Source organism: Cheilinus undulatus, linkage group 20 (genome assembly GCF_018320785.1).
Source record: "Cheilinus undulatus linkage group 20, ASM1832078v1, whole genome shotgun sequence".
Taxonomy (NCBI): Eukaryota; Metazoa; Chordata; class Actinopteri; order Labriformes; family Labridae; genus Cheilinus; species Cheilinus undulatus.
In genome coordinates, this window is record NC_054884.1 from 11,095,551 (window position 1) to 11,113,139 (window position 17,589).

At 43.9% G+C, this 17,589-nt stretch overlaps 1 protein-coding gene across 4 annotated transcripts in view; it reads right to left on the reverse strand.

Annotated features, from left to right (window-relative positions):
• Positions 1–17,589, reverse strand: part of tnrc6b (trinucleotide repeat containing adaptor 6B) — a 22,444-nt gene continuing 4,855 nt past the window's right edge. For 3 of the 4 annotated variants that reach the window (XM_041814914.1, XM_041814913.1, XM_041814915.1), the window contains exons 5-22: positions 14,608–17,544; positions 12,657–12,821; positions 12,148–12,344; positions 11,946–12,017; positions 11,613–11,813; positions 11,290–11,409; positions 10,975–11,100; positions 10,165–10,335; positions 8,465–8,584; positions 8,181–8,373; positions 7,861–8,028; positions 7,546–7,692; positions 7,152–7,295; positions 6,863–6,952; positions 5,277–5,480; positions 4,880–4,947; positions 4,539–4,678; positions 1–2,483 (exon numbers count right to left, since the gene is read on the reverse strand). In XM_041814914.1, coding sequence (XP_041670848.1) covers positions 1,907–2,483; positions 4,539–4,678; positions 4,880–4,947; positions 5,277–5,480; positions 6,863–6,952; positions 7,152–7,295; positions 7,546–7,692; positions 7,861–8,028; positions 8,181–8,373; positions 8,465–8,584; positions 10,165–10,335; positions 10,975–11,100; positions 11,290–11,409; positions 11,613–11,813; positions 11,946–12,017; positions 12,148–12,344; positions 12,657–12,821; positions 14,608–17,544 — 5,840 coding nt within the window. In that variant the 3' untranslated portion in view covers positions 1–1,906. The remainder of the gene's footprint in view (positions 2,484–4,538; positions 4,679–4,879; positions 4,948–5,276; positions 5,481–6,862; positions 6,953–7,151; positions 7,296–7,545; positions 7,693–7,860; positions 8,029–8,180; positions 8,374–8,464; positions 8,585–10,164; positions 10,336–10,974; positions 11,101–11,289; positions 11,410–11,612; positions 11,814–11,945; positions 12,018–12,147; positions 12,345–12,656; positions 12,822–14,607; positions 17,545–17,589) is intronic. The other variant, XM_041814916.1, reaches the window with a different exon arrangement.

Sequence of the window (17,589 nt, forward strand, 5' to 3'; positions counted from 1 at the left end):
TTCAATTCAACCTTTATTATCTTGTTCTTTTCTGCTTTAAATTAATTTCCTCTCCTTTTGGTAACATCTGAAACAAATGAAAACATCCTGAAAAGGAGTGATAATAAAGACTGACTTAATTTAAATTGATACACAATAACAGAGAAAAAAAAACAGTAAAATATATCAGGTAATGTCTTTAACGTGTCTGTAAAACACTGTTCCAGCTCAGCTTGGTATGGTAGCATTTGGCATCTTAATAGAAATGCCTTCAGTTGGTTGCTTCGTCTTAAAAACAAAATATTCTCTTATTGCATTTGGCAGAAAAAAAATACAAATGGGAACAAAATGCTGCTAAAAAACACAACTTAAGAGACATATGCAATAGTGCCAATGTTTTTGAACTTTTTAGCTATCATACGCACAGATGAGCACGCAAACAACGCACTCACACAACACACAAATTCTTTCTCTCAAATGCAAGCTGTCAGATTAACATCTATTCACTTCCCTGACTGGAGCAGATAAGTGTTCAAAAGCACCCAGACGCTCACACAGACGTATACAAACACGCAGACGATTCTTATGAATCTCTCATGGACAAGAAAGAAAGAAACATTCAACATTGTAGCATTAACACAGACACTCCCGATATCTTCGTCATTATCTTCATCACATCTTCTCCATTCGGTCATACTGTCATCGCTCCTTTCATGCACACACAGGCAGGCAGGAGGGCACCTTGTACAGCGAGTAAATAAGTGATCGTAGTCATCATTAACATCATGACAATATATAATAACCAACTTGATTTCTCGAGTAAGAAAAAATACAATAGCGAGGTCAGTGTTTGAAGGGCAAAAAAAAGGACATCTCTGGATTTTCACAAAGTTTCACACATTTCTCTTTTCTTTTAAAACAGAAAAAATGATAAACAACCAACATACATCAACAAGGAGTTACAATTTTGCTTGTCAAATATAAGAGCAGATAACTGATGAGACGGTGTGATGCTGCTGACATGGCAGGCGGGCGGCCGCTGGGTGTTAGCCAAGGCCACTGCTGTTGTAACATTAAGTCGTCCTGTAAGGTCTGTGTAGTTGTAGCTCTGTTTTAAAACATGGAGGGATTTGTGGAGGATGTGTCAACAACAAACCCAGAGGCATATAGTGCAAGTTTGGCTAATGTTGTATTTGTTTAATTTTTTTTTTTTTTTTTTTTACCCTGGGTCCCATGTTGATGGCATATTCCCACCAAGGTAGAGGTGTTAGTACCTACTAGAAACCCTCTCCTTCTCCAAACCTCAAGGTTGCTGATCGTCCGTTATACTCAGTAGTGTGGCGCTGTCCCAAAATTTCAACAAACTTTAGATCCTTCTCCACTCTCAAGCTTCCAAACATGAGAACTCAGAAGTAAGCCAGCCAGGTCTAGGAGGGCTCAGTCTGCAAGTCTGAATTTTGAGATTCAACCATTAAATAGTAATAAAAAAGAAAAAAATAATAACTGTGGCACAATAAAAACAGCAATAGCGAAACTTGTTGATGTGTACGACTCTGGCTGAGCCTGTCTACAGTGCATGCCTGAGTGATCGGTCTCTGAATGCAGATGGTGGGATTTGGAGTAAAAAGACAAAGAGCTATCCAGTTGAGTCCTAAAAGTTTAATGGATTTCACCTTTTTTCCCCCGGTTCAAGTTTTACTGTTGTCTTCATTTAAAGTTAAGCGGCTTTATATGTATGTGTGCAATAATGTGTGCGTGTACTGCATGTAGCCTGTGTGTGGTATGATTGTTACGTGTCTGCTTTTTGGCTAACCAGTGTAGCTTTAATTCATGTCATCTGTGTGTAAATAAATACAGTGTGACATATGTTGTACAACTTAGGCAGATAGTGTGACTGTGTGCTGTGTATGTGTGTCAGTCGGCCCTTTCAGATCGAGTCGGCGCCCCCTCCAAGCAGGTCTCCTGGCAGCAGTGAGGCAGGGCTGCCCATCTGGTGACAATCCTCAAGTGCTGGGGAACCCCAGAGACTACTGCCGGGGTATCCCGCCCCGCTCATCCCTCCCATGCCCCCCCACAAACCCTGCCTTCCTGCTTCTACACCTCCGGTCCCGCCCACCCCGGCCCCGTTGCTGCTCCACTGGGCGAAGATGCCCAGCCCGGACCCCTGGGTGGCAGGCTGGTCCGCTGAGCTGCCTGTGCTGTCCAGACTCTGCCACCCAGAGCTTGAATGCCCGGCTCCTCCACTTCCTGCTGCTGTGGCTGTGGAGCCTCCTTCCACTCCCGCTCCTGCTCCTCCCACAGCGCTGCCTCCTGCTCCGACTCTCTCGCAGCTCCCTCCGTTACCGCTGGTTCCTACAGCGGAGGTGGCCGCGGGCCCGGAGCCTGCAGTGGCGGCTGTAGTTCCAGTACTCCCTGCTCCTCCTGCCTGGGAATGTGCAATGTAGCGAGCCACATCCTCCTCACTCACAAACTCGGCCAAGATGGTGGTGTTACCCAGAACACACCTGGAATGAACAAAAGGTCGTCAGTCACTCTTCAATCTTTATTAGCTTTATTGGGTCAAATAAATAATTGCAATGACAAAAATGGTTAAAAAAATCTCACTAGAAAATATCTGGACTCCCCTCAGGTTATCTGGTCCTATTAATACTTGAGAAAATAAGAACAGAGAGCACTTTCTTTTTTCTCCCTTTGTTTCCTCCCAAGTTGCTAATCTAATTTGTGAATATTTGTATGTTTTGTTTTCTGTCTTTGAGTGAATATTCTGTAGGGTGGACAGTTTGTCCAAGTCATAGTACTGTTCCTAAACTTTGATAGTATACTACAACAGGTAGAGGTTCTTCATTCAAAGTGTGTCAAAATTCTCATCAGCAGGTGGATATAGGTACATATAAAAAATTTGAATATCATGAAAAAGTTAAATATTTTTTGTCACTCATTTCAGAAAGTGAAACCCATATATCAAATAGACTCACAACACATAGAGTGAAATATTTTAAGCCTTTATTTCTTGAAATGTTGATGATAATGGCTTACATATAATGAAAACCCAAAATGTCTCAGAAAATTAGAATATTACATAAGATCAATAAAAAAGGATATTTTGAACAGAAATGTCAGGATTCTGAAAAGTATGTTCATTTCTATGCACTCAATACTTGGTTGGGCTTCCTTTTGCATGAATTACTGCATCAATGTGCCGTGGCATGGAGATGGTCAGCCTGTGGCACTGCTCAGGTGTAATGGAAGCCCAGGTTGCTTTGATAGCAACCTTCTGGTCATCTGCATTGTTGAGTCTGGTGTCTCTCATCTTCCTCTTGACAATACCCCAATCTATATAAATTATATAAACTAAATACCCCATAGATTCTCTGTGGGGTTCAGGTCAGGCCAGTTTGCTGGCCAATCAACACCATGGTCATTGAACCAGCTTTTGGTACCTTTGGCAGTGTGGGCAGGTGTCAAGTATGCTGGAAAATGAAATCAGCATCTCCATAAAGCTTGTCAGCAGAAGGAAGCATGAACGTCTCTAAAATGCCCTGGTAGATGGCTGCGTTGACTTGGACTTCAAAAGACACAGTGGACCAACACCAGCAGATGCCATGGCAGCCCAAATCATCACCGACTGTGGAAATTTCACACTGGACTTCAAGCAATGTGGGTTCTGTGCCTCTCCACTCAAATTCTTGTATGGATTTTGCTTGACAATCCTCTCAAGGCTGCGGTTCTCCCTTATGCTGGTGCACCTTTTCCTACCAGACCTTTTCCTTCCACTCAACTTTCTATGAATATGCTTGGTTACAGCACTCTGTGAACAACCAGCTTCTTTAGCAATGACCTTTTGTGGCTTACCCTCCATGCGGAGGGTGTCAATGACTGTCTTCTGGACATCTGTCAAGTCTGTAGTCTCCCCCTTGACTGTGTAGCCTACTGACCCAGACTGAGAGACCATTTAAAGGCTCAGGAAACCTTTGCTGGTGTTTGGAGTTAATCAGCTGATTAGGGTGCGACACCATGACTTTCCAATAGTGAACTTTTTCGCAATATTCTAATTTTCTGAGACACTGAATTTTGGGTTTTCATCATATGTAAGCCATAATCATCAACATTTCGAGAAATAAAGGCTTGAAATATTTCACTCTATGTGTAATGAGTCTATATAATATATGGGTTTCACTTTCTGAAATGAATGACAAAAAATATTGAACTTTTTCATGATATTCTAGTTTTTTTTTTTTTTAGATGTATGTGTGGAGTGAGTTGAGAGAAACATTTTTTACGCAAGTTGTAAGCATATAATGGAATTGTAAAAGATATTTGATGTAGTAATATCTAGCAATATTTAGTTTTTTTAATTCATTGTTTTAAAAAATATCTATGATGTCATGTATATTGATAAAGTAAAATAAGTAAAAATGTATCTGATTCATCAATTGAAAAAATAATTGGTCGATTTGTCCATTCTGGAAATAATCTATAGTTGCAGCCCTACTTATTTTCATCTAACTTCAGGACACCTGCTCCCTTGAAATGGTATCAAGCAACAGTCTTAATCTTACATGTGAAGTGCGCTCTGGGCCTTGGCTGCCTCCTGTTTGGAGCTGTAGCGAATCAGAGCAGTGCCCTGGGTCAGGCCAAGGTGGAAGGTCAGCAGAGGGCCATGCTGCATGCAGATAGTCCTCAGAGTGGAGCCATCAATCTGCAGGAATGTAAAGATGAGAAATATAAGTAAAACACTCATGGGTTGAGGTATGTAGGTAAGAGCAGTGTCCCTATGGGTTTTTACTTTTTGTGTGTCTGATTGGAGTGTGGCAGAATTAACATGAGTGCAGCTCTAAAAAAGGACTGTTTTCCCTCAGGCTGTTTCAGCAGTTCTTGCATAATGCGTCTGTGTGTTTACCTGTGGTGTGAGGTTGCTGAGCACCAACCAGCAGCTTTCCCGAGAGCTGCCGTCACTCCAGGTTGAGCCTGCAGAGAGAGCAAGCAGACAAAAAAAAAATCAGAGTGAGTTTTCCACATTTCCTGTAAACATGATCCAACTCTGTTTTGCCCCTTGGCAAAAAGATGAATTACTTTTCCTGCTGCTTATACTAACACTTGGCTACTCTTCAAAATCAAATATAAATGGAATCTCAAGTTCACAAAAACACTCTGCTATATCTCTGCAATCAGGGCCAGTTGTTTCGTCTAGCATGTACATTAAAGTAAGGTGAGTATTTTGAAGAGAGCTGTACTGGTAGAACGAAGCAGAACAGCCATGTAAACACAACACCATGAAAAATACATTGGGGTATTACCTGTGGTGCTCGAGCTACCACCCCAGCTCCTGCCAGCCAGTCGTGGGGCTCCTCCAGACCAGGGGGAAGGCGATGGCTGCTTTTGATTGGCTAGTCCTGGAGGTGGGCGGGACAGCTGGGTCTGGCTGCTGCCACGGCTGGCTTTCCAGGACTTGTGTCCAATGGGCTCTGGGGGCCAGCTGGTCTTGTAGTCAGTGTACTTTGCTGTAAGGAGACAGGAGAACAATAAAAACCCAAACTGTCAACAGCAACACATATAGGCATGTTTCCAATGAATGACACAGACAGGGCATCAAAACAAGAAAAGAAAGACTTCTATCACTCAGTTTTGATCTAAATTATTACTTGAATTGCTGTGACACAGAGCTTTTTAGGTCACAAGAAGACAGTTGAGCAACGTGCTGTAACGCATTTAGTCAAGTGTGTTAAAACTTGCTGTATGAATAAACTTAAAATTATTCTAATGACCGTAATAGTTTCAATATTGCTGACAAGTGATGATAAACGATCATGTATCAACTATTTTTCCCACCATGAAGATGAGATGGCAGTGGGCTAAAAATAGTTGATTGATATTAAAACTCTGATAAAACCTTAGCTTTGTTTTCTGTGAGGAGACATAATGGGAGATGAGAGGTATGCGCGTTAAACTAATATTTCCATAACTATGCTGATAATCCCCTACCTGGAAGGTTTGAGTGCTAACACTTTATTGTAGTTTAATTCTATGCTCCAATTTATTGTCATTTTATCTTTGTTTTTTAAAGGGCACTTGTTTAATGAAAATAATTTTAACATACAGCACTTTATGCATAAGTGAAATACTTCACATTCTAGCACAAAAAAGCCTCATTATTCACACAGTGGTCTAATGATGCCATTGAAGGCTGTGCTCTGACTACTAAAAACAAACCACACCAGTCAGAAAAAAAAGTGTCGAGACCTACCAAGAGGTCTCTGCATGATTATTTGGACAGCTTAAACACCAGTGCAAATGAATGGTACAAACTCTATAAACAAGTTTGTTTTAACTGAGCTAAACAGTTCAAGGATGAAGGCATGCTTTAACAGCAGCCAAAATTACAATGTTAAGATGCCAGAATGATGACACTGCCACATGTGAGAGAAGCAAATAACCTTTACTCGCATTATTTAGCATTTTTGTTTGTCAATGACCTGTTATTAGAGCTTTTATATGTAAAATAGGGTGTCAGCATTTACTCAGTCTTTTAGTTCTACCTCTGTTTGTATTTTTACACACTAAACATTTCAGGAATGAATGCAGGCATGCAACAATGCTGCTGCTCAAAAATCTGTGTTCTGTTTTGAATAAAGAGATTAAAAAAACATTTGATTGTCAGGGATAAAAAAATCTTTAGACTCAAATCAACTTAATAAATATTGTTTATGAAAATGATAATTTGTTGCAACCCTAAACATATTAAAATTGAGTTTTCAAATTCAGGGGGAAATGAGAAATATGACAAATTTGCTATATTACTATTTAAATCCCATTATTCTGTAATTTCCTAGATGCTTCATCTGGTCTGAGAAATGCCAAAACAATTGAGTTTGTCTTCTGTTACCTGAGTTGTGTGCGTTTAGGGGACTGTCTGAGGCACTGTAGGGCCAGGCACCAGGTGAAGGCAGCAAGGTGTTGAGGGGAGGGGTGGAATCTGCACACAACAACCAAGCAAGAAAATGTGTTATGGATAAAACATCACTTCCCTTCCAAAAAAAAAAAAAACAAAAACAAACAAAAAAAAGTTTGCTTGCTTCTGCAACATAAAAGGTAGAACAAACAGACAAATCTAAGTATCTGCTCAAAAGTTCATATTAAAGCTGTGTCATCAAAGATGTAATAGTAATTTTTACCAGTATTATCTTGTAACAACTGGTGCTCAGTATCATTGAGGTTTGGGGACACTGCGTTTCCCATTATGCTCCCTGGAGTCATGTAAGGGTCAGATTCAGGGTCGACACGGTCGATTCCCTTCCAGGGCACGCCAGGCTGGAACTCTGAAGAGAAAAAATACACATGTGGTCTACTGAGGAGAGTTTTTAAAACGAGGATAGCAGATCACTCTGAAACTCAAACACTTCAACATGAGGATTACCACAACCAATTACAAGAGTTACAGCTCACTCTTCAATCGAATTTCTCTTGATTCCATCACTTACAAATTTCTTCTTCTTCTGAATTTATCCTAATTAACCCTTGTAGGTAAAACAGCCCAGGTGATCACTAAAATTACAGCACGTCACTTACCAGGGGGCCAGCTGGGCGTGGTGGTGGGCTTGTTACCCATCTTGTTGCCTGGAGTACGATGCCAGTTGTCACTGAGCCCATCTCCCACCATCATGTCATACTGAGAGTAGGGCGAGCCCCCGGGCATCTTCATAGGGGTGACAGGACCTGGAAAGGTAATGATGTGTTACATCACAGATAGATTCACTCATCACCTTGACATGTGACTTCACATCTAATCCCATTAACACTCTCTGCTTCTACACCTTTTTCTTACATGGCCTGTTAAAACCCGCAGTTATGTGAGAAAAAAAAAAAAAAAAAACACTGTCTCACCATTTTTGTGGAATGCGTTCTCTGGTGATGAGGCATCAGGAGAAGAGTGCCCCTCCATCATCCATTTGAATCTGGACTTCTGACCCCCTGGGTCTTTCATGCCCCCAGGTCCCCCTACCACAGAGCCGCCCAGGTCCAGACCAGGGAGGTTAACTCCAGAACCAAAACCTGCTCACAAGATGACACCCAGAACAGAAATGACATGGGATTCTCCTTTAAATAAGTCCACAAATTATCCAACTGAAAAACATAGTTTTATAGTAAATATAAACAACATTAGCACAGATGAGCTCAAACCCAGAGTACAATCAGCCCCTCACCAGAGTAGGGTCCAAGATTTTTCTGGTGCAGGTCAGCCATAGATCCTGCCAGGCCTGGATGGGGCAGGGGATCAGCCCCAGGCAGTTTAGGACCCCCTCCACCATGGTGGGAGGGGGAGAGTTTGGAGCTGCCACCTAAACCCCCAACCTGCTGCTGCCTCTGCTGCTGGAGCACTGCCATGATCCTGGCCAGCTGAGGACAAACAACATGAAACCAGGGTCAGCTGCTGGGAGGAGGAAGTCGAGACATGTGGGAGCGGGTGAAATGTCGTGCTCATGTGTACCTGCTGAGGGTCAGCCTGCTGCCGCACATTGGGTGTGAACTTTCTCTGGTTTTGCAAGAGCTGCTGTGGCTGCTGCTGTGGCTGCTGCTGCTGTTGCTGCTGGAGGAGGAGCTGACAAGCCTGAACAAACAATGGCAGAACAAAGCACAAAAAGAATCCAAGGAGTGAGATGGAAAAAGGAGCAAAATGCAGTAAGCACAAGAAATTTAAAGCTTTGCACTGGTGTAACAAGATGTCACCTAGGGATATGACAAGACACTAAGCTCCAGAGAACACGACTCAATTTTTAACAAGTGAAAACTGTAAAATAAAAGATTACAAGTCCATTTTGAATAATTAAACTATTAATTCTCATGCACTGAGTATCATCACTTACATATAGTTTATGTCTTGTCTAGTCATGACTCAAACATGCATTTAACAAAACTTTATAATGGGATATCTATACATGTTAATAGTGTGTTACACTACTGCAGGTGTCGTTGCTACAGTTCCAGAAATATCAAAGATTCATTTTGTGGTCTTTTTTGCTCATATGAGTTTTGACAGTGTTGTGTAGGTAACACACATCTCGTACAGTTCGCAATGAGTGTGCGTCTGCTCTCTTGCTCTGCCTCCTGCAGTGTCTGTGTGTGTTGGACCACAAATGGAGCAATTATTAGTGACTATATCTGTTTTTTGGGTAAAGGTGCTCTGTTAACAGTTCTTCCCACTCATTTTCCCAGTGCAGTAAAAAGTGGGCTGGTCAATTACTTAAGCTAAGTTTTTGATTTATGTTACCTGCAGCCAACAAGTGACCATGTGTGTCAATCATGAAGCAGTAAGATTACAGGAGAAAATTAAGAGCTGACAAAGTAATGAACATCACTTTATGTGCCGTCCCTGTGCAAGAATCTGTGTTTATGCACTACTTAGACAACGTACTCCTCTCACTCTTACTTTGCATGGGTGTTTAGTAGCAGCACATTTATTTCATTCTCTGCAGCTTGAAACAGTGTGCACACACAGGGGCATGGTAAAGGCAGTCAGGTGATGGAAGATCAACTGTGCTCAGTTTCTTTACCAGCTGCCATAAAAACAACTAGTAACGATTAGTATTCAGCTCAAATGAACCACATCATGGGAGCTACTGTTGCCTCGCAATTCCTGTTGATCTCAAAAGACATCTTTCACCTCAACGAGAAATCTAACAATTTAGTCTCATGAGCTCTGATGGGACGCATTGCATCTCAATGGAACAGCAAGATTAAGCACCATTTTTGATCCAAAAAATGGTGCTTTGATCAAAGTTATCCAGAGGCTGTGTCAGATTATATTCTGATTTAACCACAAAAATAAGTGATAGCACAGGAACGCGGACGTTAACCTGCAAAAAGAAGTGAGGACTGGCAGTGCTAGCATTGCTAACAGTAGCTACACTCTGTAAGACAACTTTTTACACCATCACGTGTGGAGTTGGATTTACAGAATGTATTTGACTAAACACAATTTTAATTTGCCTTAAAATTATTTACCTAGGAACATCACTAGTATTCAAATGATGTAGAATATAGATAAACGTTTTGAAACATTACTTTCTTTTATCAAATGTTGTTTTCAAAAATGTTTACCCATTACGTAACTTCTAAAATGTTTCCAGACTCAGCAGATGTGTAAGTGAACTCTGCGTCGACGTGCAGAGGTGTATGTTTGTTTCTCACCAGCTGAAACTGGATGTGAGGTGGGTAGATGCTGCTGAGCATGGCAATATGCTGGGGGGACAGCTGCGGAGGGAACACACCTCCCCCCAGTCCTGCCACCCCTCCCACACTGCCGACACCCCCTACACTCCCGCTTGGAGGGGGCATCTGCTTCAGCACAGAGCCTGGCACCTGCAGACAAGACAACGGCAGGAGGGCACACCTGTTACCACAGAAACACTTTGGTGCTGCAACCAGTAGCAACTACATCAGCTTGCTGCTCCTCCCTGATGAACTCCCAGCCTCCTCCATGCTCTAATTAGCTGGTGTGAAAACTGACTCGACTCTGAATGAGTGACTGAAAGACATGCATTTAATATTTGTTTATTAAGAAGTGGAAAGGGAAACAGTATTGATCCCACTGGAGTAAACACACTATTAATAGTTGTCCAACTGCCCTTAACTGTGACCTTCCACCCCTAAAACAAACCCTGAGAGCACAAAGAATCCTCAAAGCAGATGTCTGCAACAAATGATCACACAACATATTAGTTATTAGCAAGTATAGCACCAGCAAATCCTAACAAAAAGAGCCTCAGAAACCATCCATAAAAGCAAGAATGTAGTGGTGGGCTTAGGAAGTTAAACAATTTTCAAGTTGAAGATCCTCTGCATTTAATTGGTTACTTAGCAACAACAACAAACAGTAAAGATGACTCACTTTAGCACAGACAGAAAGTCAACCCACATACTTCCTGTGTCTACATAAGTGTGAAACTCAGACAGCTGCAGAGAACAAGATCACAGAAGTAAAAGCAGAAGCATTAGTACCTGAGGTGACAGGAACTGATGAGGCACTTGCGCTCGTATCCCTGGGGACTGGTTTAGGGGTGGGACACTTGGCTGGTGTCTTGACGGAGCCATCCCTCCTCCACCGCCAAAGATACTGTGGCTGCCCTGTGATTGAGGATGGAAAATGAAACCTTAGAGGTGCTATAGCAGGGAGACACTGAAGAAATACAGATCAGGCAGAACATGACAGACGGGACAAGGAAAAACTGGAGGTATACAAGTATTGGAAACGGGAAACTACGAGAACTTAATGTTAAAATGGCAGGACAGAAACAGGAGGAGAGGTTATCTTACTTGTCTAAAGGGAACAGTGTGGTTGAAGAGGGAATGGGGCTTGTAGACAGTGGGTGGTGAGTACAGAGAGTATGGACCCTCCTCCCCAAGGCACCAATCTTGATTGGTCAAAGGCAAGGTCTGTCACAGAGACAGCCAATAGAGGACCAATTTGAGTGTTGGTGAAGGGGGGGGTACAGGAAGGTTCAGACAGAGAGGAGCAAGGCGAGTCAGGAGGAAAAGGAAGGATTACAAGAAGAAATATAAAACAGTGAGAAAGGACAAAATGTTAGCTAGACACAAGAAAGACATTAAAGAGCACTTAGATAGCAGTGAGATGTTACCTTGTCATAGTAGGAGCCAGGATCCCCAGGTACTGCCTCTTTGGAACCAGGTTGACGATAAGCCATTGCTCCTCCTCCTCTTCCGCCTTTCCTTAAATCTCCATTGTAATCGTTCATCATTCCTCTTTTATCCACATCAATCTTCTTCTCCTGAAGAGAACCCGGGGCCAGATCCATGTTTGAGCCACTGGGATCATCATTCTGTTGGCAGAAAAGACAACCGTCCTCACGAACATCATAATCATGTCGTAAATACTGTGCTAAGTGCAACCATGCCCCGTCTTAGTAGCATTCTGTGGATGAGAAAATAACTCAGAGATTTTTTTGTCTTACCAGTAGTCCCATGTTAGAGAACTGTCTGTTGATGGGGCTCATCCATGAGTCTCCGCCAGCTTTCAGTTGACCCTGAAAGACAAAATACTGTTTTAAAAGAGGCAATAATTTCATAAGCATATTAGAGAATTAATAACCCGGGTTAATAACTCAAAAGAACAAAACAGCTAAATCAAAATTTGTTTCTCCACCAGTTACCTACCTTGCTGCTGGGCTTCTTCCCACCCTGACCCTGTCCCCAGCCCCCATTGCTTCCCTGTCCCCAAGACGAGCTGCTTCCCTGGGAGCCAGTGCTATTCCACATGCCACCTCCCTCCTCCTCATCTTCCCAACTTGAGTGACGCGAGGCAGCAACAGAGCTCTCTTTGTCACCCCAGCCATCTTGCATAGACTTCGAACCTGAAAGGAATAAAGGACAATACTAAATGGCACATTCACCTAATAAAAGATTAATTATCAGAAGTGGGAGCGGTTTATTTCTCGATACTGTAATACCTGACTGCTAAGCATGTCAGTGTCCCAATACATTAAACATTAATTGGTCAGTCCGCTACATCAAACATAAACCTAAAAATAAGATGGTACAGACCTCTCATGATAACAGACATGTTTTATTAAACTAATTGTTGGCTGTTCTCACAGTACATTTTCTTGTCATTAATAATTGTCGGCTGTTCTCACAGTACATTTTCTTGTCATTAATTCTCTAACCAGATTTGATGGGGTTGGGAGAAGGGTTTCCCCATCCTGTAGTCTTCGCTCCAGCGTCGTCAGGATCTCCCCAGCCTGTGGGGGCGTCAGTAGGCTTTCCCCAAGCTGCCGTGCCATTGTCCACTGTAGGACTAGTTGGTGAAGTACCGCCCCAACCTGAAGGACCTTCAGACACACAAACAAAACAGGTCAGGATGGGAAGTCTGACAGAAACCGTTCAAAACAGGACACAATTATGTCATTCAACTACTTAAAGTCTAGACCAGAGTGCAGATGGGTTACGAAGTGACTGATTGGTTATGGATGTTAGCAGTGCACAGAGTGCAAAGGGACCAAAGAACCAAGGCTAGGCTCTTCAACAAGCAGATTTCTTTTGCAATTTGTTCACTTGATGTTGTGTAAACGCAAAGCCTTCATTGCCATTACACAGATGTTTTTTTGTACTAAGGTAGACTCAGTACAGGCTGAAGGAAAAGTAGCATGGCTGGATACTGTAAATGTAATTCTGTGTTAAAAGTTTTGAGACAAAAATACATTTCTCTCAGGGCTAAGTAAATCCTTACATGCTAAACCTCAATGCTAAACTTTGGCCAGTTGATCACATTCTTCAGCAAATGCAAAAACTAAAGTTAACAGTCTTATTCTCCTGAGATTTTTGCAAAAGCAGTCAAAATAAAACATTTGTCAAAATTTTCAACATTGTAACTATCAGCATCTTCAGCATCTTTAACACGAACCTCAATTTTCAAAATACCAGTTTAACACATTTTTGGGGCCGAGATGTGACGCTCAACACATCATGCAAACATTCAAGTGTTATTTTCTTTTTTTTTTTTTTTTCTGGAGTAATTTGTAAAATCCTAAGTTCCTTGTTTTTGTATGCAAGTCTCATTATTTAAGATTAGTTTTGGGGCTTTTATTCTGATAAGACAGCTGAATAGAAACAGAAAATAGGCAGGGGGAGAAAGGGGGAAGACATGCACCAAACATGCCAGAGACTGGGGATCCATCAAGTACGTTGAGGACTACAGCCTCTGCTTATGGACGCCTGCTCTACACTGATGCCAATGTTTGTCTTATTAACAATAATAAAAACATCAAATCATTATTCCTTCAATACAACAATTCATGTTAAATAAGCAATGAGTCAGAATAATAGTAATGAGACATTTTTTCTGAATTTTTCAGCCTTAGTTTAATCTACCAAATGTGTTTGCCATATTATAGATTGATTCATTGCTTGCTTTTTGAAAAATGGATAAGATTAGGAACTTAAAAATAGCATATTAAATCTCAAGGGGTCTCAAGGGGAAATTTTATCAGTCCCCAAAATTGTTCAGCCCTAACTCAAACAAATTAAAGTTAAATATGCACTTAAACATTCCCTCACACATTTACACTTACTCATTTCCTTCCCTAGCTAAATACAGCAACGGGGCCCCATGAAATCCTCACTTTGTATGTTGGCCATTTGCTTTATGATTTCTCAACCATATTTAGCGCTCTGTTTAACTGTATTTATTTACAAAGGATCCCCACTAAAGCAGGAACAATTTTCTTCTTAGAAATCAAATTCATTTGTTCACTTTAGGATTCAAGTAGACTGTCTTCACATTTCTAAAGAGATCAAGTAATAAAATTGTCAAAATATGGTACGTTTTTGCTATTATTCAAACTGACGTTAATTAAATGAGTAGTGATAATGAAATTGTGTGTGCTAAATAAGCCCACGGCAATAATAGATCATATCAACTGCAAACCACAGAATCAATCCAGATCAAGATCTAACCTTTGAACAGGAGCATGTCTATCAAGCTGTCCAAAGACTTTATATGGTACCTTAATAAAACTATCACCCTTGTGATTATAAGCATCTGATTTAATTTTCTACATCTTCAGAAACTTAAAACTCTGTGTATCAGTGTAAATTTGAATGTTTGTAGCTTCTTACCAACAGATGAAGTTTTTGTAGGTCCATGGCCACTGTTGAAGTCTCTACTCCCTCCAAGCCCTGCAGCCTGCCTGCTAGGCTGTTGCTGTATTGGAGATGCCTGCTGTTGTTGTTGTTGTTGTTGTTGCTGTTGTTGTGTCAGAGCCTGGCCATGAGGCTGCTGGCCAGCAGTGGCACTATTCTTGTCCCACAGGTTGACCGGCTTGTAGTTGTAATGGGTTGGGTCTCCCCATGCTGATGTTCCATCGTCTATCTCGTTCTTTCTGCTTATAGACTGCGGCGAAGGTTCCTCCCATCCACTTGGTTCAGATCCACTTCCTCCAGAACCCCCAGGGATAGGCCCCGAGGTCCAGCCTGAGCTTTGGTTCTGATTCTGGGCTTGAGAGATTGGTTTCCTCCCGCCACCCCCTTGCATAGCCCCTTGGTCCATCGTTTGCTGTCGCTGTGGATGCTGATTGCGGGGCTGTGATTGTTGCTGTTGCAGTTGTGCCTGCGGGCCTGTGATAGAGCCCTGCTGGCTGTTTGGCATCTGGTGCATTTTGTTTCCTCCACTCCAGCCTTGATTGGGCTTGGATCCCATGCTCCCAACAACACCCAACCCCCCTCCACCACTACCTCCTCCCCCTGTGCCCCCTGCTCCCCAGGTTCTCCGGGGAGTGCCATCATCCCAACTTCCCCAACCACCCCCACCTGAATCCCCACCTGAGTTTCCTCCATTGTTTCGCTCATCCTCCCATCCACCTCCACTATTTGATTTGGACTGTTGCTCTCCCCAGTCCCTACCTGCCCCTACCTTCTGTCCTGATCCCCACCCTCCTCCATTCCCTCCCATTTCTTTCCAGCCCCCTGTCCCTTTCTCTTCCTGACTTCCTCCCCAGCCACCGCTCATTGAGTCACCTTTTTGGCCAAGATCACCCCATCCATCTCCATTTCCTCCTCTACCACTGTCTCTCCATTCCTCATTACCCCAACCTTTAGACTCCTGGCTGTCTCCTGCCCCCATCCCTCCTCCACCCCAGCCTGCAGTTTTCCCCTGCTGGCTGTGTCCTTGAATAACCCCAGACCCCATACCAGGTCCTGTTGTGGTCACTGGCCCAGATTGTGAGACGCCAAGATTCCTCATGTTGGGACCTGAAGATGGCGGGGCTCTCCCAGACAAAGAGGCCCCACTACTGCTACTGTTGCTGCTGCTCTCCCAGCCTTCTCCTGAGGACCCAGCAGAGGGAACCAGGGAAGGACCTACCCCTGGACCCATAGATTCAGTGATTTGGGTCCTGGTTCCAGGATACTGAGAAGAACCACCAAGAGAAGATGGTTGTTTCGATGTAGCTGATGATGATCCACCTTTACTCTGCCCATGTTCTTCAATTTCCCAGGCTGTGTTTTGACGGATCTGTGTTTGGCCCCAGCCTGTGTTGGACAAAACCCGAGGGTCCAGATCAGACCGACTGAGCAGGTTCTGTAAGGCAGCTTCAGCGTTAGGTGCTGGGCGGCGTGAACGACTTTGACTGCTGCTGCTTCCGCATCTGGAATTTCCCCCGCTGGATGAAGATCCTCCCTGTGCTCCCTGTCCCTCCACTCCCCCACCCCATTCCCCTGTTTCACCCTCTCCCTTCTGATTGTCCCAGGCTCTGGTCATAGTAGTGGTGGTTGAGGAAGAAGAGGAGGCAGCAGGGGGGTTGCCTGCTGTGCTGCCCCCACTACTGCTGCTGTTACTGCTGCAAGCTCCACCAATTCCCTCGCCTCCAGGATTCGCTCCACCAATACCAGTGGAGTTGCTACCCCAATCACCACTTGTAACACCTCTGTCCACTCCTGATGACCCCCACCCTCCCTGAGATACCCCGGAGGTTTGACTACCGTTTCCCCCAGTTCCAGCACTGCCCCATGCATTAACCCCACTAGTGGAATTTGGAAACCCCCAACCAGAGGTCCCATTATCTCCTTCAGCAGCTCCGAAGCCCCCTGCACCACTTCCTCCACCCTCCCAACCATCAGTCCTTGAGGCACCCGTTTTGGAGTTAGTTGAAGGGTAAGAAGGCTGGCCTCTCCAAGAGGAGACAAGGTTGTGGTCTCCCACACTCATCTCACCTCCTACACCACGGTCCATTCCTCCCCCAATACCTTCCCCCCCTACATTTTTTGGTCCCGCTGATTCACTGTCCCATTTCCCCCCTCCAATCTCTCTGTCTCTGGATTGCATTTGGTGAAGTTGGCGCTGATGGGGGCTTGATTGATTCACAGATAAAGGTGGGTGACCCCCCAGCACCCCTACTGCCCCGCCTCCCAGCCCAAGGCCCAGGGAAGCAGAGCTGTTGGCAGACAAAGACCCTCCAGGGCCCTGGTGATGGAAGGAAGACGAACCTCCTTCTCCTGCAGCAGCAGGCCCATCCTGCTGCACCAGGGCAGGCCAGGCCGAAGGGTTGGCATTTGGATTGAAATTGGCACCTGTAACACCACTGCTGCCATCGACGGGGCCACTGGCATCATGGCTTCCTGGCACAGTGGAGGCTTTGGAAAGTGAAGAGGGCTGTTGTAGCAGAGGCCCAGCTACTGCATTCCCTCCTCCAAGATGACCCTGGGAGGCAGCCATCCCCCACGCAACGCCATTGGACGACTGCATACATTCATTGGGCAAAGAGAACGAGGAAGTGGGTGAGGATTGGTTGCCAGAGGCACTAATGCTGTTCACAGGCATTCCGTTGTTGCTGCTGCCCCCTCCAGTCCCAGTGAAAGAAGCTCCTGCCCCATCACTTCCACCAATGCTAGGCCACTCCTCCAGGTCGTTGCCATCGACAATTACCTTCTCCCTGCCCTGAGAGGAGGCCTGGCTGCCTGAGCTCGTCCCCCACATGGAATTTGCATAATTAGAAGTAGTAGTAGAAGCAGCAACTGATGATGAGGTGAGGGCCAATGAGGAGGCAGCTGCACCTGAATCTGAAAAGGCAAATCCAACAAGAAACTTGTTGAGTTTTTCTACAC